Source organism: Carassius carassius, chromosome 25 (genome assembly GCF_963082965.1).
Source record: "Carassius carassius chromosome 25, fCarCar2.1, whole genome shotgun sequence".
NCBI lineage: Eukaryota > Metazoa > Chordata > Actinopteri > Cypriniformes > Cyprinidae > Carassius > Carassius carassius.
The window spans coordinates 6922889-6946092 of NC_081779.1; the positions used below are offsets into that span (position 1 = coordinate 6922889).

The 23204-nt window shown below is 35.6% G+C and overlaps 1 protein-coding gene across 1 annotated transcript; it reads left to right on the plus strand.

The window, feature by feature from the left end:
* The first annotated feature begins 18399 nt into the window (after positions 1-18399).
* On the plus strand, positions 18400-21595 carry LOC132104642 (tetranectin-like). The gene is made up of 3 exons (XM_059510202.1): positions 18400-18601; positions 19282-19380; positions 20464-21595. Exons 1-3 carry the CDS (start codon positions 18499-18501, stop codon positions 20853-20855), a joined length of 594 nt encoding a protein of 197 aa, XP_059366185.1. The 5' UTR covers positions 18400-18498; the 3' UTR covers positions 20856-21595.
* The last annotated feature ends 1609 nt before the right edge of the window (positions 21596-23204 follow it).

Sequence of the window (23204 nt, forward strand, 5' to 3'; positions counted from 1 at the left end):
AATTGGCAAATATATCACCCGTCACCATGTATGGAACATGCAATGAATTAGGAAATCTTTTTTTTTTCGATAACGAATTCTGCTTCTCGGGTGAACCAGCTTCACATAGCTGTACTGGAAGACTAGAGAATATTGTTTGTATTGACTTCAAGCAAACAATTGTTTGCATACTGGTTTCAACCATAGACTGTATAAAAACATTACTTTAAGATATAGATTTAAAAATGTGCCTTTATGGGCAAAGTGTTGTGGTTATGTCAAGATAAAACTTTTTATTTATTTATTTATTTATTTTTATAAAACAGAATGCAGTATTGGAAAGTCTAATTCATTTTACTGAATCAGTTCATTATAAACCTTCATGTTTTTTTGCACTAGAAAAAATATGGATATTTTTCTAACACAAATGCATTGCTTCACTTCAGAAGGCCATTATTAACCGCCGGAGCCATGTGGAGTAATTTTTATGATGGATGGATGTACTTTTTGGGCTATAAAATCCCCCCCCCCCCACCCCCAGGACAAGAGCCAGGACATTTTTTTCTATTAATTAATATATATTTTAATTGCATGAAAGAAAATAAATCCTATACACCTAAGATGGCTTGAGGGTGAGTAAATCATGGGGTAATAAAATTGTTTGGCAGAACTATCCTTTTAAATTATTAGTAGCTTGGTGAACGAGTTTAAAAGATCTTGAATGTGGTTTTTCAAACTTTAAATGACTAGTATCCAGTATCTTGTGATCTATAGCATCTCCAACACAGCTTATAACTCATGTCATCAGGGCAAAGTGTGTCACCTTTTCTCAGTTGCTTGCATTCACACCATTTATGGACCACAACCTCATGGCTTTTAAGCAGTTGAGTCTGGTCTAAAGCATGGTTTGACTTCAAATTGCTGTTCTCTTTCATATTTTTGTGGTTTTAAGATATAAAATTTGAACTGTTCTGTTGAAGTTGGAAAGAGACATCTCAAAATGTAGACCACAGTGATGTGATGATAACCCCAGTGGACATTTATTTAAGCGCTAGTGTTATTTTGACTGATTTTAAGTAATTTGTTATTCTTCCTGGTTTGCGCTGGCCTGCTGTAGAATGTGTTTTCAGTGGCGTACACCCATCTGCTTTCTCTGGGCTTCCTGGTTAATTCTTTTACCACCTGCTCAACATCTCACTTTAATACCGCCAGCCTACATGGGGCTCAGCAGAGGGCCTCATCAAACCTGGATCTCCATTTAAAAACTCACCAGCCTGTCAGAAGAATTAATATTGCCTCAGCCACCTGTGGGTTTACAGATAAATGACTTTTAATAACACTGCCAGTGATGTAGATTATTTTAATTCATATTCTTATGCCATTTATCATCTTTAAAAAAAAAAAAAATATATATATATATATATATATATATATATATTATGTTTCTAATTACAAACAGATTTTCATTCAGAAATGTAATTAAGAAAGTTATTTTATTTAGTAAATGCAACAATTACCTTACTTCCGGCTGAAAGGACTCTTCTGCATCAAAAATGGCGACTACTAACGTTAACTGACTCGAACGATTTTTGCGCGTCATATTTCTCAAAGTCAAGAACATTTTATTTTTGTAAAACCTTTCACAACATCTTGTTAAAGCAGCTCTACAGAATATATGACCTTGACACCGGAGACTAAGAAATCCAACGTATACGACGGACGGGTTTTCTACATTTAAAAGTCATTTAAGACGTTTAAAAACTGTATTATATCCTCACGGAGGCAGCATATTACAGTTTTAAACAGATATGTCCAAAACCGCCTCATCTGTTATTACAGCCTTTTACATGAACTTTTTATTTTTTAAATACTGTAACAGAGGTAAAATAACAGTCTATATTGTAAAACCTGTATAACTCGTATTACGTTAGGTTTTTAGTTGAATATAATTTCATTACTAATCACCTCAGACATTTCAAACGCTGTCTCTAATAATGAGATATGAAAATTCCTTTATTAAGGTTTTACAGACTGTGTTGATAGTGTCTTTATTATGAGCTTCAGGATACAGCTAATGGGCATTCAGAGTCTTTAACCCTGTTGGAAAATCTAGCTAAACACAATTTAAGGTAGGTTCTTTGTTTGTTTTGCTTCATGCTGATTTAGGTGGTTGACAATCCAAACTAAACCAGCAACAAACCACTTCAGGTTTGTATGACCTTGTCATTATACCACATCTCTTATCCAAGATGATTTACCAGGTCTCCACCTGCTAGTGAAATGTGCAACTACATAAACCAGCTTGAACCAGATAGAAACCAACTATATTTTTCCATAACCATGTTTGTGCATTTAGAATCTAATATTTTCTGTGCATCATGATCCTCAGGGATTCGTTCTCATGCAGAGCCTTTTATTCAGTGATGCTAGACATTTAACTTGACAAAGTCTCTATTTGTGGAAGTAAAGTTTTGTTTATTGGCTTTGATTCTCGTTTCTCTCTCCCGACCCTCTTGAGATTCATTTTCCTTCTTTTCAGATTCTTGTTTGTCCTTTTCCATTTGTTCCTGCTCTTTGGCATTCAGTTCCTTCAGTTTTTCCTCCACGTCTTTGGGAATCTCCACCTCCCATCAAATTCTCCATTCCTTCCTCCGGCTCGTCTCCAATCAAAACTTTAATCAAAGACAAACAAAATTGCACATGAAACCCTAATGGACCTCAGTATGTTCCATCAGAGTCGCATATTGAGAGAAAAGTGGTAATGACACAGGATGGGAACTAATGAGATGCCAGACAGCACTTCACTTTTACTGTCATTCCCAAGTAGCAATTTCGGGAACCAGACAACATGGAAAAATTCAGTAACTTGAGTTGTAGCTGTTAAAGTCGTGTTAGTTAAAACTGCTGCATTATGAAAAAGTGCCCATTAATCCTGGATAAATATTAGCCTCGTTCTGTGTTTGGCATATTAGCTGTTTTATTGATGATAATTAAAATGGTTGGGTTGAGGAAAACAGCCGAATCGCTGCTTTCGGCCTGGAGTTCAAAAGGGATCTCCCAGACGTTATGGAGAATATCATGCTTTAATAGGAGACCCTGTGACATCTTTTCCACGGGGCTGTACCCAAATATACTCCTGCCACGCTGCAAGGAACAGGCCTTTTCCACCAAATTAGTGTCTCTTACTTTTTTTTTTGACCAAACTCATAAATCCTGGTTTTGGAGAACTTGAACTGATCTGCCTACTGTCTGGGGTCTTCCAAAGCACAACAATCCACATCTACAGAAAACGATGCATGTGACGATCTTGCAAAAGTGATGCAATAGAGATGCAATCATGTAATTGGACAGAACTGAATTTATTTGAACTGGAACCTAATAAGCTAATAATGTGATACACTAAGCATAAACAACACACAGTACCAAAAAATACTGGATAAAATAGTCTCGTAATATCAACTTGTCTCCATCTTGAATTAGTTTCTTCACTAAGCTCACTGAAGTGTTTTCTGGGACTGCTTTATACATGGATACATGCATTGCTGCCTTAAATGTTCTCAGAGGAATTGTGACTATACTTGGATGAGTTTCTCACAGGCTGAAATCACAAGTGGATACTTCTCCCATTTGTGAAACTCTCATGATGGGATACACATTCTTGCTTTTATAATCTGTCGGCCCATTTTAGTAGCTGTAAGCTGAAAATGAACAGATCATTAAGAAACTTAACAAAAAAATAGCCAAGCCAACATAAAGGATGAAAAATATATATAATGTTCAAAAAAAGTAGTAACAACAGTAATAACATTTATAATGTTGCATAAGATTTATATTTCAAATAAATGCTGCTTTCTATTAATAAAAGTATCCTGAAAAAAAGTATCACAGTTTCCACAGAAATATTAAGTAGTATTTAACATTGATAATAGCAAGAAATATTTATTGACTAGCAAATCAGCATATTAAAATGATTTCTGAAGGAACATGTGACACTGAAAATTCAGCTTGGCTTCAAAGGAATAAATTACATTAAAAAAAAATTCACATAGAAAACTGTTAACTGAAATTGTAATAATATTTTACAATAGAACCATTTTTAGTTGCTTTTTTTTATCAAATAAATGCAGCTTTGATGAGAAAAAGAGGCATTTTTTAAAGCATTTAAAAATCTTACAGCCCCAAACATTTGAATGGTTGTCAATTACTTCTGTACAGGAAAATTATAGATTTAATAGATAAAAGATTTTAAATGTTGTTCTTACGAGCATTAAGGTTTCTAAGAGCATCTTGCGGATATCAGGATCATCTTCTCTCTTTTTATCTTCTGGAAAGTATTGCAAGTCCACCGGCAAACCTGTAAATGTAAATAAAAATCAGTAAGAGTTACATGAATGCTTATGTAAAAGATGAAGTATGTAATTGTTTACTGTTAAAATAATGGCACAACGATCATACACTTCACCTTTAAAACATTTTCAGAAGGAAACGTGGTGCTTGCTGTCAATCCTATCACTTAGAAATATCTGTCATTCGGGGTTTGTTCAAATCTCAGACCTTTTAGTAAAAGAAATAGTAAATATCATGCTTGCCAAATATACTCTTATTAAAATAGATTGGAGTTTGTTTGGGCTATAGTTATACAGACTATGAAAGGATTTCAGAAAGATCTTATCAGGTCACTTGTTAACTAGGAAGTTTTCTCTCCTTTTTTGGTCAGAAAGGTATGATGAACACTTGGAAAATATGGTGTATATAAACTTTTCAAACAGCTTTTATGAAACCGCAAACTTAAACACAGATTCTAGCTTTGCAAATTCACAACTTCCTGCTGTAATGGTGGTATTTCCACTTTGCACATTCCATTTCCTTATCCTTAGACGTTGTGGCAAATAGAATAAACATTCAACCTGTGTATCATCAAAATGAGTAAACATCGCCACCTACTGGACAAACGATAGAAAAGTAATGCTTTTTTTGTTTCTACATTACAAACAAAAATCATTTGGAGCTCTTGGATCTGGAAAGCATAAATCTCAAGATGATTTAAAAAGCATCACCTTCATTCTCTTCCTCTGAGAGCTCTTCTGGTCCAGCCAATGGTACTAAAAGGTATGATAAAATAAAATATCCACCGCATCACCAAGTAAACACTCATGATGAGCTACATGGACAAAATGAGAATTAAGAGCATTTTTATTAATTTGTCTTTGACTAATTTTTGCATTGGCTGTAGTCATTTATCAGATGCTATTACCATAGATCACTGATGAATAACTCTTACTATAGTCAAAGCAGCTGTTTCGGAGTGTTTCCACCACCCCTCCTGTACTATGGTAATAATGTGGGGTTTCTTGACCCGTACAATAATAATACCTTTTTTTGCACATATAGTAATATTATATAATTATTATACCCACACCATGACAATACCATGATTTTGGACATGTATCATGGTAATATCATATTTTCTAACCTATACCATGATAATAGCATGCCTTTGAACATGTACTAAGGTAATATCATGTTGTTGTTGTTTTTTTAATACTTATGATAATACCTTATTTTTGGAGGTGTAGTATGGTTATATAATGATTTCTTTTTTTACTAGTACCATAATATCATGTTTTGTTTTATTTTTACCCATATTCTAATAATACCATGTTTTTGTGACCTGTAACATTATAATACCATGCTTTAGAGTATTTACTATGGTAGTATCATGTTTATTTATTATTATAATTTTTTTTTTTATCCATGAAAAAATAATATCATCTTTTTGAAGCTATGGTAACCATGGTTTTTTTTTTTACTCATTACATGATAATACTGTTTGTTTTGTTTTGTTATTTACATGTACTATGGTAATTTCATTTTCTTTTAACTGTTCCCTGATAGTACAATGTTTCTGAACATTGAGCAAAAACAAAAAACAATTTTGAACAATTTTTTTTTATTTATTTTTTTTTTACCTTTGCCATGATAATATTATGTTTTTGGACATATATAATAAAATATTTTAGTTTTTTTTACACATACTATGATAATACCATGGTTTTGGAAACAGTGCTATGATTAGTAAAGTATTTTTTTAATGTAATTATTCAGTAACATAGAATTATTACCATCATAATGCCATAGCACAGCTTACTTGTCCTTGTCCAGGATGAAGTGTCATGCCTCAGGCAGCTGTGTGAGGTTGGACAGAAGTGGTCTCAAATAATGAAGTGAAGCTTTCTTAGTGAACCCCTCTGTGCAGAAGATCTTCACCACTTTGTCCAGTCCGATCTTCTGCTCCTGCAGAGTGTTGAACACATCTCTACACGTCCGCTCATGTGGTTAGGATAGTACAGATCCGATATATTCAAACATATATTCGATATATTCAAACTGCAAACATATATTCGGGGTCCAGGACGTTCTGGAACAGTATGGCCAGTAAGTCCATCTCTTTGACCAAAGTCTGAAAAAATACATTCGAATTAGGACAGAGAAGGAAATGGGCTCATTTAGGAAGGATCTGATTAACCAAGATTGGAGTAAAGTTTTGGTAGAGGATGTTAATAATGCTTATGAGGTCTTTCTGAATATATTTGTAACCCTTTATTATAAAAATTGTCTTTTAAAAATGGGTAAAGTAAATAAGTTTTATAAAAAAAAAACATGGATAAGCAGTGGGTAACAGAAGGCCTGTAAAAAGAAAAACAAACTATACTGGATTTTATTAAATACAAGTCTAGTAATCATAAAATTAAATATAAAAGATATAAGAATAAGTTAATAACTATAATGCGACAGGCCAAAAAATATTATTATAAAAACTTACTATATAAATATAAAACTTATATTGTGTTTATTGACTGTTTAACTGTTTATAAAATTGCAGACCATGAAATTTAATGATTTGGTCAAATTTAAAATATTACAAATTATGTGGAGAGTGAAAAATAATTTGTTACCAATACCAAAACAAATTTAAGCTAATCACAGACAGTAACAACAGAAGAAAAGGCAATATTTGTGTACCATATTCACACACCTCACAACATCAAAAATCATGTAACACGATTGTTCAATAAAAAAAAGGCAGTGAAACATTAGAACCAATATTTGACAAATTTGAAATTGTCAATTATTCAGATGTGAAGTAATATTGTACCTTGACGGGGAAAAATGAGAGAAAAAGAAAAAAAAACCCAGGCGAGCCATCTGTTCTGTGCCAGATCAGATTATTGAAAAAAGGGGCATGATATTATAAGACTATGTCTTCCTCATGCTCCTATTCAGCATTGAATGTCATTATTTTATTGTGGATGTGATTTTTTTGTGTGTTTTTAATAACATCATGGCTGAATAACTTGAACTTGAACTTGAAATATTTTTGATATCTATATCCTATTAATGTATCATTCATTTAAATGTGTAATTATGTGTGCAGCTGCTGCAGTGTGACGGAGACCTGTTTGATGCCATATCCATCACAATAAAAGCTGCTCTGTTTAATACACGGTAAGTAACAGTGTGGTTTTCCCCATCAAAGCTGTAAGGTTTCTTTTAGGAAATGTTAAAACTGTGGCATGTTGTGTTATTTTAGTGTTTTTATATATATATATATATATACTGTTATAGTATTTATTAAAATTTAGCTTTTGTGTACTTTCAGATTTCTTTTTTTTTTTGAGGGGGGGGGGTATTTTTGTTTTAGGCATTTTAGTACTTACACATCAATTTAATAATTTCTTTTAGGTTTTAAATTTTTTCATTAAGTACATTAAGAAATGTAGCCTTTAATGCTGTTGTAACATAAAATTGATAAATAAGTCAAATATTTTATTTGATTTCATTTAAAACAAATTTATTCATTTTAAGTTGCTTCCAGGCCTGGAAAAGTCAAAGAAATTTCTGAGAAATAAATATGCCCCGTATCGTAACCCTCTGCAAGGTACAGCAAAACCTGAAGCTATTATCCACAATGCACCACTCTCCTCATCTTCAGTTCTGTTTCTGTAGCTTTTTATAAATCGATTGAGTGTCTGTGTTTCAGACTGGTCACAGACACACGGTGGAAACCACACTACAAGAAAAGGCCTGTTCTGTGGCCAGTATCCTGATTTCAGTCACACATAAAGGAACAGTAACATGTGTCAGAAAAATGGTGACATGGAGTATCTTTGAAATGACAGAGATTGGATTTTTATTTTTTTTTCTAAACATTATAATTTTTTAATGGAATTGTTTATTGAACCTTTAGACAGAATAAAAAAGAGAAATGATTACAAAAAAGTCTGCATATGTGTTTTTGAGTATCTTATTTGATACATCAGGCTTTTATTGATCATATGGTATGATTTAGTGAGAATATGTCAAGGAGGAAAAACCATTTTATGCATAGGTGCAGGAAAGAAAAATGGTGCAGTTGCTGGGGATATTTATATGGACAAAAAGTTGGATGAAATTCTGATAGCAAGAACTACATGCACAGAATCCATATAAATATTAATTGTCATTCTAGATTTCCCAACAATATGTCTAAGATGTATTTAAAATATATATATTTAGAGAGATAAAGAGAGAGAGAAAGAGAGAATTAAGTTCTTTCAGTCCAGTAAGTGTTCATCTTGAAATTTTATTAGAAATATACAAATTATTCTTATGTTTACTTTGATTTCACAGCAAAAAGACTTTTTTACAATTATACTAAAAGGCCTTTTACTTGCTAAAAAGTATAAATGATCAATCAGACGAGAGAAGACTTGTAGTAGTTCTTAGTTTTGATCATGTTGGTATTTTAGAGGCCTTAGAAATGTTTGTGAATTAAATATGATCCAATAGGCTTTACATGTTTAAACTTTGGCGTTTTATTAGAGAATTCATTCAGCTTGTACTGTTTATACAGTATATCAGAGCAGACGATCTGCGTCTGACTAGTTGAACAAGTATAATTTTTAGTTTTTCACACTTTCTCATATGAAACCAGGTGTATTTTCGTGTGGTCCTGTTGTAAGCTGGTAAGCGTATGGGAAAGACTCTTCATGTGCCTCTCATTGAGCTGCTGTAGAAAGAAGAAAGTCTTGGCAAGAAATGACAGAAAGTGGGATTCCTCAGATAGCTTCCTTGTTGTTTTTGGACCTTTTTTGTTTCTTTTTTAAAATAAATGAGCTACAATTTCTATGTGGTTTGTCACGTCCTGCTTTCATTTCAACTAACACAGAATCCCGTCTAATGTGAGGTTATGTAACATTGCTGTTTTTGTTTTCATTTTTCCAGCTGTCATTTTAATGACAGAACTCAGACTAGCTTTCAAACTGGTGTGTTTAACAGATGACTGAATGATAAATGATTCTGCTCTCAATTTAGATGTTTTTCTGTAAACCTTTTGAGCAGTTTGAGAGAACTTTTAGCATTTAAAAGTTTTTTTAATACCTGAATTTTATAGATGAGTAGAACAGAATACTCAGAATCCATAAAGGAATACTTCACAAATGTATTTTTTATAATATCTATCTATCTATCTATCTATCTATCTATCTATCATATATATGTATACTGCTAACCTAGCACTTACTCCTGAAGTTCCTCACACTCCAACGCAGGTCACCTTTCGACGGAACCTACGCTCACTCCCTCCATCTCGCCGATCTTCTGTGGTTTCATCCTCACTTCCTGCACTCTCTCAGTTTTCTGCTCTTGACACGAACAGCGCTACGGACACTCTTTGCTCCACTTTAACATCTTGCTTGGACAACTTTTGCCCACTGTTGTCTAGACCAGCACACACTGCCCCATCTGCCCCCTGGCTGTCTGAGGTTCTCCGTGAACATCGCTCTAAACTCAGGGCTGCAGAGAGGAAATGGCAGAAATCAAGAAACTCTACCAACGTCAGTGTGTATCAGTCTCTCCTCTCCTCCTTCTCTGCAAATGTCTTCATGGCTAAAACATCCTACTTATTAATCCACCGCCACCACCTCCTCCACTTTACAGCTTTCTTCACAAATAAGACAAGATCCATCAGTGACCAATTCTCCACACCGCAGACTGAGGACAATTTCACAATGACCGACGCACAGTCTTTCTCCTCCTTCTCCCCACTCTCAGAGATGGACGTCTCCAAACTTCTCCTGTCCAATCATCCTACCACTTGTCCACTTGATCCGATCCCCACTCACCTCCTTCAAGCGATCTCTTCTTCAGTCATACCTTCGCTTACTCACATTATCAACTCCTCTCTTCACTCTGGAACATTTCCCTCAGCATTCAAGCAGGCTCGGGTAAGCCCACTGCTCAAGAAACCATCTCTAAATCCAGCGCTTCTTGAAAACTAAAGACCAGCGGTATCCCTTCTTCCATTCATTTGCAAAGACACTTGAGCGAGCTGTGTTCAACCAGCTTTCTATGTTCCTTGTACAGAACAACCTCCTGGACAGCAACCAATCTGGCTTCAAAAGTGGCCACTCAACTGAGACTGCTCTGCTCTCGGTTACTGAAGCCCTGCGACTAGCAAGAGCAGCTTCAAAATCCTCGGTACTCATCTTACTGGACCTTTCTGCTTTTGACATCGTTAATCACCAGATTCTCCTGTCCACCCTCAGAAAGATGGGCATCTCTGGAACTGCACTCCTGTGGGTTAAGTCCTACCTCTCTGACAGATCCTTCAGTGTGTCTTGGAGGGGTGATGTTTCAAAGTCACACCACCTTGCTACTGGGGTTCCTCAAGGCTCAGTACTTGGACCACTTCTCTTCTCCATCTACATGACATCATTAGGATCTGTCATTCAGAAGCATGGCTTTTCTTATCACTGCTACGTTGATGACACCCAACTCTACTTCTCATTCCAGCCAGATGACTTGACGGTAGCTGCTCGCATTTCAGCCTGTCTGAGTGACATTTCTAGCTGGATGAATGACTATCACCTTCAGCTTAACCTTACGAAGACCGAACTCCTGGTGATTCCAGCTAACCCATTGCTTCATCACAACTTCTCTATACAGCTGGGTTCGTCAACCATAACTCCTTCGAGGACAGCCAGAAACCTAGGAGTTGTGATGGATCATCAGTTAAGCTTTACAGACCACATTGCTACAACGACCCAGTCCTGCAGGTTTGCCTTATACAACATTAGGAAGATTAGACCCTTCCTGTCAGAGCAAGCAACCCAACTTCTTGTCCAAGCTCTTGTTCTCTCCAGACTGGACTATTGTAATGCTCTCCTGGTGGGCCTTCCTGCATGTACTGTCAAACCTCTGCAGTTGATCCAGAATGCAGCAGCGAGGGTTGTCTTCAATGAGCCGAAAAAAGCTCATGTTACTCCTCTCCTCATCAGGTTACACTGGCTACCAGTAGCCGCTCGCATCAAATTCAAGGTACTGATGCTTGCTTACAAAACGACCACTGGCACCAACTTACCTAAACTCACGGGTTAAATCTTATGTGCCCTCCAGAAGTTTGCGCTCTGCAAGTGACCAACGCCTTGTGGTGCCATCCCAAAGAAGTTCAAAATCACTCTCACGGACCTTTTCCTGGACTGTGCCCAGCTGGTGGAATGACCTCCCAATCTTAAAGGAGTCATACCCTCGTATTACCTTAGATACCTACTGCTGTATTATAGTCTTTCAGGCCCTTCTAAAAAAGAAAAGTGGAAAAAAAATAAACACAGAGCTCCTCAGACCCTTATTTCTGTAGGCATTATTGTCTCGCGAGATCTGATGCGATATTTTGGCTGTCGTGGACGGTCATTATAATAATGCAAATGAGGGGCACGTTGATTGGTTGCAGGAAGGAGGGGGGTTGACACCCCAGGTAACGCTTTAGCATATCATTACAAACTGACATCATGGCGCAAGTTGTAAATGAATGCGACCGGCTTCCCGGCCAGTGTATAAGTATGAGGCGCCGTTTAGGGCTTAAATCAAACTTCATTCACGCACACATATGAAACACGCTTGCATATATACTAGTCAGTACTAGTACTAGTCACACATACATGTATATGAACTATCTACGTACATAAAGTTACTCATATGAGATGTGAGCACAGCACACACACACAAATATAAGACGTGAGCACACACACACACACACACACACACACAAACTAGACGGGGCCTCATGTAAGCGTTAGGCAATAAATAAACAATAACCGAATTCATGATGATCTCAGTCATTTGTTTTTTGCAAAGTACGTTAGCAGCCATTCCCCATACCTCGAAGCTAATACTCCCGCCAGAGTTGTGCCTGGACGCGTTCATTGAACGATAATTCATGAACTCGTTCATGTTTTGGACTGAACTGAACGTACCGCATTACTGCCTGATGAACGTTACTGTAAAGTCGTTTATTCTGGTGTCTGTGAACGCCACGCCCTCTCAGTTTAACTTCGTTCAGTAGGATCCCAGATTTCTATAAAGCCTTCCAGAACCCAACTAAACCCACCTAAAACCCACCGTAAACCGGCCTTAATATGTAGTGGAAAAAACACCCAATCTGGCAACGCCAGACTCTCTTGTTCAAACTCGATCATCAAAATGAACAAATCTTTTTTCGAGTCATTTCGTTCATTTAAGGGGCTTTAAATGTTACTATTAACTGGCAAATTCCCCGAACACATCAACCTACGCAATCTTGATCATATTCTGAATTAAGAAATCATTATAATGCAGTCAAAAGTCCGTTTTTGCAGTCCGTTTACAGGGAACATAAATACAACCCGAATTCCGGAAAAGTTGGGACATTTTTTAAATTTTAATAAAATGAAAACTAAAGGAATTTCAAATCACATGAGCCAATATTTTATTCACAATAGAACATAGATAACGTAGCAAATGTTTAAACTGAGAAATTTTACACTTTTATCCACTTAATTAGCTCATTTAAAATTTAATGCCTGCTACAGGTCTCAAAAAAGTTGGCACGGGGGCAACAAATGGCTAAAAAAGCAAGCAGTTTTGAAAAGATTCAGCTGGGAGAACATCTAGTGATTAATTAAGTTAATTGATATCAGGTCTGTAACATAATTAGCTATAAAAGCTTTGTCTTAGAGAAGCAGAGTCTCTCAGAAGTAAAGATGGGCAGAGGCTCTCCAATCTGTGAAAGACTGCGTAAAAAAATTGTGGAAAACTTTAAAAACAATGTTCCTCAACGTCAAATTGCAAAGGCTTTGCAAATCTCATCATCTACAGTGCATAACATCATCAAAAGATTCAGAGAAACTGGAGAAATCTCTGTGCGTAAGGGACAAGGCCGGAGACCTTTATTGTATGCCCGTGTTCTTCGGGCTCTCAGACGACACTGCATCACTCATCGGCATGATTGTGTCAATGACATTACTAAATGGGCCCAGGAATACTTTCAGAAACCACTGTCGGTAAACACAATCCGCCGTGCCATCAGCAGATGCCAACTAAAGCTCTATCATGCAAAAAGGAAGCCATATGTGAACATGGTCCAGAAGCGCCGTCGTGTCCTGTGGGCCAAGGCTATTTTAAAATGGACTATTTCAAAGTGGAATAGTGTTTTATGGTCAGACGAGTCCAAATTTGACATTCTTGTCGGAAATCACGGACGCAGTGTCCTCCGGGCTAAAGAGGAGGGAGACCTTCCAGCATGTTATCAGCGTTCAGTTCAAAAGCCAGCATCTCTGATGGTATGGGGGTGCATAAGTGCATACGGTATGGGCAGCTTGTATGTTTTGGAAGGCTCTGTGAATGCTGAAAGGTATATAAAGGTTTTAGAGCAACATATGCTTCCCTCCAAACAACGTCTATTTCAGGGAAGGCCTTGTTTATTTCAGCAGGACAATGCAAAACCACATACTGCAGCTATAACAACAGCATGGCTTCGTCATAGAAGAGTCCGGGTGCTAACCTGGCCTGCCTGCAGTCCAGATCTTTCACCTATAGAGAACATTTGGCGCATCATTAAACAAAAAATACGTCAAAGACGACCACGAACTCTTCAGCAGCTGGAAATCTATATAAGGCAAGAATGGGACCAAATTCCAACAGCAAAACTCCAGCAACTCATAGCCTCAATGCCCAGACGTCTTCAAACTGTTTTGAAAAGAAAAGGAGATGCTAAACCATGGTAAACATGCCCCGTCCCAACTATTTTGAGACCTGTAGCAGAAATCAAAATTGAAATGAGCTCATTTTGTGCATAAAATTGTAAACTTTCTCAGTTTAAACATTTGCTATGTTATCTATGTTCTATTGTGAATAAAATATTGGCTCATGTGATTTGAAAGTCTTTTAGTTTTCATTTTATTAAAATTTAAAAAACGTCCCAACTTTTCCGGAATTCGGGTTGTAATTACTTCACCTCCAGTCTTTCGTTTATTTGTCTAGTGACAGACGCAATTAGCATACAATAGCCGCATTAGCAGTTATGCTGTTTGTTACACACAGTAGAGCAATAAAAACACAGTCTTACCGTTTCAATTGTAGGCAATTTTGTTGGAATGGCGCTTTTCCCGAGCTTCGATGCCAACTTCGCCTGATATTGCCCCAAATTTGTGAAGGATTTCGGCGTACAATGTTTAGCACAAACACGTAACGATAAACCAGTGGAAGGGTTGAAGGAACCGCATCATTAAAAATGAATTTAATCCACTGGTCTCTGATAGCTAGGTCCATTCTTGGTAGAGAAAACACATTTACATGTTGATTCTGAGAGTCAACCACAGAGCAACTCACGTGTGCACTAGTTCCAGCGTCTTTCTCGACTGAATATGAGGGGGAGAGGGGAAGGGCGAGCTTCCTGCTACGGTGTCCTTATATGGTATATCCTGCCCCGTCTTGACGTCAAGACGGGGAAGAAATCAAAATCTCGTATTTGAGTGTGCGTGCACGTGGGCTATTTTACAAACCCTGAGGTAAACAAACGCTTCACTTTTAAATATCGGCTTCCCGGCCAGTGTATAATCGTTAGGCAATCATAACATACATTGATTCTCGTGGAAAAGTGAAAATTGTGGGTCATGACTCCTTTAATTTGTACAGCTGAGTCTTTACTGATTTTCAAGAAACATCTAAAGACTCATCTTTTTCGCCTGCACTTAACCAACTAACACTAGCACTTTTCCTTTTCTTGTCTTTTCATTTATAAAAAAAACAAAAAACAAAACCTGGCTATGTGTTCTATACTAGACTAATTGAGACTTGTCATGGCAATTGTATACTGTTGTTGTTCTCTTGTTGACCTGACTGCTTCTATTGTATATATATATATATACAGTACAGACCAAAAGTTTGGAAACATAACTATTTTTAATGTTTTTGAAAGAAGTTTCTTCTGCTCATCAAGCCTGCATTTATTTGATCAAAAATACAGAAACAAAATTTTATATTGTGATATATTATTACAATTTAAAATAATTGTTTTTAAATTTATTATACTTTAAATTATCATTTATTTCTGTGAGGCAAAGCTGAATTTTTAGGATCATTATCACATGATCCTTTAAAAATCATTCTAAAATGATGATTCATTATCAAAGTTGGAAACATTTCTGCTGCTTAATATTTTTTTCAGAACATGTGATACATTTGTAGGATACTTTGATGAATAAAAAGTAAAAAGAAAAAAAAAAGAAGCTATGTTTTTAAAATATAAATATTTTGTAATAACAATATACACTACTGGTCAGTAATTTGGGGTCAGTAATTTTTTTTCTTTCTTTTTTTAAATAAAATCAATACTTTTATTCAGCAAGGATGTGTTAAATTGATAAAAAGTGATAGTAAAGAAAATATATTATTAGAATATATATTATTAGAAATGTTATATTATTTTGAATAAATGCAGTTCTTTTTAACCTTTTATTCATCAAATATATTAGACAGCAGAACTGTTTCCAACACTCATAATAAATCAGAATATTAGAATGATTTCTAAATGATCATGTGATAGACTGGATGTTACATGTGGCACTGAAGGCTGGAGTAATGATGCTGAAAATTCAGCTTTGCATCACAGGAATAAATTATTTTTTAAAAGTATATTCAAATAGAAAACTATTATTTTAAGTTGTAATAATATTTCACAATATTACTGTTTTTTTTTGTATTTTTGATCAAATAAATGCAGGCTTGATGAGCAGAAGAAACTTCTTTCAAAAACATTAAAAATAGTAATGTTTCCAAACTTTTGGTCTGTACTATATATATATATATATATATATATATATATATATATATATATATATATATACAGTACAGACCAAAAGTTTGGACACACCTTCTCATTCAAAGAGTTTTCTTTATTTTCATGACTATGAAAATTGTAGATTCACACTGAAAGCATCAAAACTATGAATTAACACATGTGGAATTATATATGGAATTTGTCCTATAAGGATATTTGATTTAATAACACAGATTAGGTAAAACAATATGTGGGATACATTTTTGAATATTGGTAGACTTGTGAAAGTTCGTGTGCTGTAGTTGTCATTTTTTCCTGGGATGGTGTTGTGCTCACACTAGTGTCCAGCAGGACGTCTCGTCTGCCACGTGTCGTCTGAAGAAGATCCAGCTGCTGTGAGCCAGATGGATGTATTCCATCCCATAATAGCTTTGATTCTTCCTGTGGCACGTTGAATCCAAAACAAACAGTTGCTATCATTGCACAGATAACAATATCATACACGAGAAGAATGCATGATGGGAAATGTGTCCTGAGGAGACCCTACATTTTCCAGGACTCTTAATGTGCAATGAGCAATTTGAGAACCTACTTTCCTGTTTGAGTTAGTAAATTAATTCTAAATGTGCATCCAGGTTTATAGTCTGCTATATAAATCATAGGAGCATTTAAAGGGCTAGTCCACCCAAAAATTAACATTGTTGGTAACCAGAGCTTCGGTTCCCATTGACTTCCATTTTATTGACAAACAATACAGTGAAAGTTAATGATTAACGGTTTGGTTACCAGTATTCTTCAATTCAGGGCCATATTAAGACAGTGTGGTGCCCCTGGGCACTATACCTCAAAAGCCCCCCCCCCCCCCCTTCAGACATAATTAAGGTGATTTCTAAAATGTAATTCATTAACTTGTCCGTATTTTTGCTCCTGTCGCACCTAAGTATAAGTCGCATATATAAGTCGCACTGGACTATAAGTCGCATTTATTTAGAACCAAGAGAAAATATTACCGTTTCCAGCCGCGAGAGGTCGCTCTATGTTTTCAGTGTAGACTACAGGAGCAAGGAGCAGCATAGAGTGCCCTCTAAGTCACACCTGACTATAAGTCGCAGGACCAGCCAAACCATGATAAAAAGTGCAAATTATATTCTTCCTTGATTTTGCTCAAGCAAATGTGTCAACTACATCCCCAAAGTTCATTTCTTTGACCAAATCCGATTCAATGGTAAACAGGGAGAGTGTAGTTGATCGCTTCTGTGTCATTGTCGTCCTGAGCTCATTCTTCACTCATTTAAAAAAAACTTTCGATCCCTGGAACATTTTGAATTTTAGCTAAACGTCTAGCGTCCTTGTCTTTCTTTAACTTTCTTTTTGCAAAACCACTCAATTGACGTCTGTCCATTTTGATTCATTTTCTGTAGCCGATAAAAAAATTACACATTTGCGCGTACTTGTTGTGGACCAACTCAACTCTGACAGATTGGGGACGGAAGGGGGGGACTGATAGTGGTCATGTAATCTTTATTTATTTATAATTTATTATTATTATTATTATTATTGTTAAGTTAGTGTGCATAAACGTGTTATGTATGATCTTTCAAGAATTTCAATTTAATAATAAAACAATTTACGAAAAACATGTGGTGCCCCCCTAGTTGTTGTGAATGGTTGGTGCCCCTGGGCACTGGCCCAAGTGCCCTTATGGATAATCCGGCTCTTCTTCAATTTATCTTATTTTATGTTCCACAGAAGAAAGTCAGACATACAGGTTTGAAACGATATGCGGATGAGTAAATAATGACAGAAATAAAAAAAATTGGGTGAACTATTCCTTTAAAAGTGTGGAAAAATATACTGGGGAAAGAAACTGGGGCTAGGTTGTCTCACTTAAAAACTTTTTTGGAATTATAAAAAAAAAAAACACACATTGTCCATATATAATTTTGACAACATGCCCTAATCTGATATTCACATCTTGAGAACATTATTCAACTTTTTAGTTAAATTCTACTTTTATTTTATACAGTAGTTGAGTGTTTTACTTGACTTGTTTTAATGTATGTTATTGTGGTTTCATTGTGTTCACATTTAAAGCCATTACAATAATTTGATATTTGAATTTGCAAAATGTATTCTGTGTGAAACCAGCACATGGTCTGTATGTTATGTAATATTTCTAGCCAAGAGCTTTAAGCATGAGGGATTGTTGAGGCAAGTGTGTGTGTGTGTGTGTGTGTGTGTGTGTGTGAGAGAGGTGTATGAGGACGTCACTCCTCCGCTCTGCTCAGGATGAAGAACAAACGCAGCAGGTTCTTATTACAGCATTTTTCTTCTGTGAGCTGAGCTGAGAAGCAGAGATCTCTCCTCGTTCTCCAGACTTCACCATGAGACTCAGAGACTGCTGTCTTCTGCTGGGAGTCCTGCTGCTCCTCACACACACCTCACACCAGCAGAACAATCCAAGAAAGAAACCAAACGCTAAAAAAGGTGAGGCAGGATGGTTTTTGTCTTGAGTTTCATTATTTATTTAAGTTGAAAGCAGCTTTGTGTGAATTCTAGAATTCTAGTTGAGAAAGTTCAGTAGCAGAGCATCATTGTTGATGTTTGTAGAATAGTGAACTCCGTTTACTCAGTAAGCAGTGATATGTTTAATACTTTTTTTTACATTTTAAACTAATTTTCAATTTCAATCAGTTTAATACAATTGATTCTCAACTTGCACGTTATATAATAATCAAATTAATCAAATAATTAATCAATAATCAAAAATGAATGCATACACTGTAAAATATTTCTGCCAGGACTTTTTATTTTTTGGTAATGTTTCTGTTAACCTTAAAACACAAGGCTATTAAGTAAATACAGGTAAATTGACTGTATATAATAATGACCATAATAATAAATATGGAAATTCTTTAATATTAATACAGTACATTGTGCCGTTTTTACAGATATATTGCATTAAGAAAACAAATCAGTTATTGTAATGCATCCATATTTTATATTTTTTTGTTTGTTTGTTTTATTTTGTAACACCCATTCTCAGTAAACATTGTTCTCAATAGGGATTCTCATTACAAGTAATATTTTAATCAGTATAAATTACAACATCTGAAAACGTCTCATTTACTTCATCCTAAGATCTATTCTCTACATGTGCGACTCAGATACTCAAGCCAGCGCTGCTTTGGAGGACCTACAAAAGCAGATCAAAGACATTGTGGTGGAACTGAATCTTCTAAAGGAGCAGCAGGCCCTGCAGACTGGTGAGAACTTCACTCATTACGCCTTAAATCCACCTGCATAAAGACATGCTCTGCATTAGTCAAGCTTTGAACAATATATATTCTAGTTTATTTGACTCCAGATTTTATATGGCCCTTGATCTCAGAAAAAAATGTAATAAAATGTTGTTCTGTAGACTGTGTCATTTTGTTTGGAATAGAGTTTCTTCCTTACATAAGACACATGGCCTCCATGTGTAGCTTTTGATGCTTTTTACAGCTTTTGTTTTCCCTGGAGAACATTGAGTCAGATGTTGTCCAGTGTTTTATGTATGAGGAAATATTTAAGACAATATGTGTAATATTTCATACGACTTCAATGTTCTAACTAATCAAACACAGGCCAAACATTACTCTAAGTTCTTCACATTTTCACTTTTTTATTATGTATAATTTTCCCTTAAATAAAAATAAAAGATTTCTTGCTCCAAAAACAATAATAATAAAGTTTTGATGATCATTTTCAAACTACTTTCTGACTTTCTTAAAATTAAACAAACTATTGTACTATTTTGCTATTGTACTATACTATACTGTACTGTACTATACTATATTAGAGAATCTATGTAAATTGACTCTGTTGTGATTGGCTGATTTGTGCATATGGGCGGGGTTTACACCTTCATAAAGCAGGGCCGAACACGTTTTACAAATTATGTACAGTAATATGGTAATGAGCTTATTATTTTCTAAGTAAGGTCTGGAAAAAAACGTTTTCCAAAAATATTCTGACTAACAATTTAGTTTCAACTAAAACTAAAACCATAAAAAAAACTGTATTGAAATAAAATAAAATATTTATTTATTTCAGCCTTTTGATGCAATTTAATGCTTTGATTTAATCATTTAGTTTAATGTGTATTAACATAACTAAAACCGAAACAAAATATATATATAAATTATTTAAGTTTATTTTTCAATTCGTTTTTATTTTAGAAAAAAAACAAATATATATATAGCCTATATACTTTTTTATTTTAATAAGATAACAAAAATGCTGTTATAGCCTTCATTGTAGGAGGCATTTCAAGAAAGCTAAACAATCGTCTTTATTCTCCACTTTAGTCTGTCTGAGGGGCACGAAAATCCCTGGTAAGTGTTTTCTGGTGGACTCTGTGAAGAAGGGCTACCACACGGCCAGTGAAGACTGCATCGCCAAGGGAGGAATCCTCAGCACTCCGCTCTCTTCTGATGAAAACGCGCAACTCTACGATTACGTGCGCCAGAGCATCGGGCCAGACGCTGAAATCTGGCTGGGCATCAATGACATGCAGACGGAGGGCGTGTGGTTGGACCAGGCCGGCTCAAATATTCGCTACAAGAACTGGAAGCTCCCGCAGCCCGACGGCAGCAGCGCGGAGAACTGCGCCGTACTCTCCGGCGCTTCCGGCGGGAAGTGGCTGGATGAGAAATGTCGCGAGGAGAGAGCGTCCGTCTGCGAGTTCAACATCGTCTGAGATCATCGCGTTGGCTTGACCTTAGCTGCCCTTTTCATTGCACAATGCTGCTTGCATTCTCTTTGCTCCGCAAATTGTATATTTTTCTTTTGAGGAGAACAAAGATTGTCATTTAACTCCATAAAAATGTTCAGATGCCATAATCAAAAACTAAACTCTGTAATAAAAGTCAAGTCTAGTTCATTTCTGGACAGTTTTTATAAGATCTAGCCAAAAACACAAACTAAACAAACACATTAAAGATGCAGTTCACACAAAAATGAACATTTACTGACCCTCAGCACATCCAAACATCACAATAATGCACAAACAATCCACACTGGACTCCAATCCATCAATTAAAGTGTTGTGAAGGGAAAAGCTGCATGTTTGTAAGAAGCAAATCCATCATTGAGGTGATTTAACTTCACACTGTTGCTTCTGGCTAAAAATATATAATCCATAATAATGGCTCCTCTTGTAAAAAAGTCAAACAACATATTTGTTTAGAGCTGTTTTCGACTGTTTACACTTAAAAATAACATACAATGGTATTTAATCTGTTTATATTTCTCTCCTGATTCAGACAAGATTACTTTTTCACTAAATAAAGCAATATTACGGATAAATTACTCTTTATCCATTTTATTATTATTATTATTATTATTATTATACTTTCCAGTAGATTTATTGATGGACTGGATTGATGTATATTACTTGTGGATTATTGTGATGTTTTTATCAGCTGTTTAGACTCTCATTCTGACGGTACCCATTCACTGCAGTGGATCCATTGATGAGCAAGTGATGCTACATTTCTCCAAATCTTTTCTGATGAAGAAGCAAACTCATCTTTATCTTGGATGGCTTGAGGGTGAGTAAATGTTAAGCATTTTTATAATTACACTGTAACAAGGACACCTTAAAAACCTGATTTTTTTTACAAAGAAGTCTCATAAAATCCAGTTGAATGACGATTATCTCAGATTGCTAGTTTAGTTACTTGTTTATTTTCTAAAAACTAAATTTCTAGTCTGATATAACCTGGACATATATTTATATCTCAATATAGTGTTTATCAAAAATATGCTTGTATTTATATGTATTGGTTTCTGCAGAATTGAAATGCTCATTGTCAGTGTGCCAGAATTAGCCCAAAGGCATCTGCTGTTCCTGAACAGATCTTAAGATGTCACACCTAAAAAAAAAAATTAAACAGAAAAATGTAAATATTACATACATGATAGAGCCAGCCAACCTCAGACAGCAAACAGACAGGACAGAGAAGACAGGATAGCAGCAAGATTTCATGTCAAATATAATGTTGACAGTCCTGATTACCTGTTAGCCACTTCTTTAAGTTAATTTTAAAAGAAGCGTACATTTTAAAATTCCTAATGTGAATTGGAATAAGGTTCCATTCACGAACAGCCCTGACTGAGAAAGCTGTTTGACCAAGTGCACTCTTCCTAAACGGAACAATGCAGTCACCTCTTGCTGGACTCCTTGTAGATCTGCAAGCATTTGGCACTGTTCTCACAAACTGGCGCAATACAGGAGGAGCCAGTCCATGCAAAATGTTGTACACAAGACAGAGATCTGCATATATAATCAAGTTTTCGAAATTCAATAGACTATATTTTTTTAAAACATGACAATGAAGATAATCTATGGATTTCCTATCAAGTACTTTAATATAGGGAGAGTAGTGGTTTGAGATAAGTGTTTATAGCTTGTGACCAGGTTGTCAAACAATAGGTTCTTGATAGGTTATATGTGATAAAATCATTGAGTGCATGAACATCATAGCGGCCCTTTTTGACATGCAGCTACGGACATATCTAAAATTTGCCAGGTTGTACTTAATGCGATTACAAACCTTCTTAATGTGTAATTTAAAAGATTGTTATCTATACTCCAAGGTATTTAAAATCTGAGACGACTTGTAGTCTCTTCCCTGCTACGACTACATCATGTTCTACACAGCGGCTTTTAGATTTACTGTTAGAATGTTAGAATGTACAAAGATTACTGTGTCATCTGCATACATTTGGATGTTGGCATTAGGACAAACATTTGGCAAGTCATTTAAAGACAAATAAAATAAAAGTAGACCCAAATCAGAGCCCTGTGGGACACCTGCAGACAAGGCAATAACATCTGATTGATGATTCCTAACTCTAACAAACTGTGTCCGATGTGTTAAATACGATTCTACCCATTTAATAGTGCCTATATCGAAATTAAAAGTTTGTAATTTAGATAAAAGAACTCCATGATTAATTACATGTTCATCTATGTTTGTCCAATTTGATGAGACAAGCTGAATCATGTCTCATCACTTTGTGCCAAATGTCATGAGAGACGTGT

What these genes read in the sequence shown, in the direction of transcription:
- LOC132104642 (XM_059510202.1), top strand. Translation starts at nt 18,499, where the DNA reads ATGAGACTCAGAGACTGCTGTCTTCTGCTGGGAGTCCTGCTGCTCCTC. An exon ending in GAAACCAAACGCTAAAAAAG is followed by an intron (nt 18,602 to 19,281) that starts GTGAGGCAGGAT and finishes TGTGCGACTCAG; the next exon opens with ATACTCAAGCCAGCGCTGCT. An exon ending in GCAGCAGGCCCTGCAGACTG is followed by an intron (nt 19,381 to 20,463) that starts GTGAGAACTTCA and finishes TCTCCACTTTAG; the next exon opens with TCTGTCTGAGGGGCACGAAA.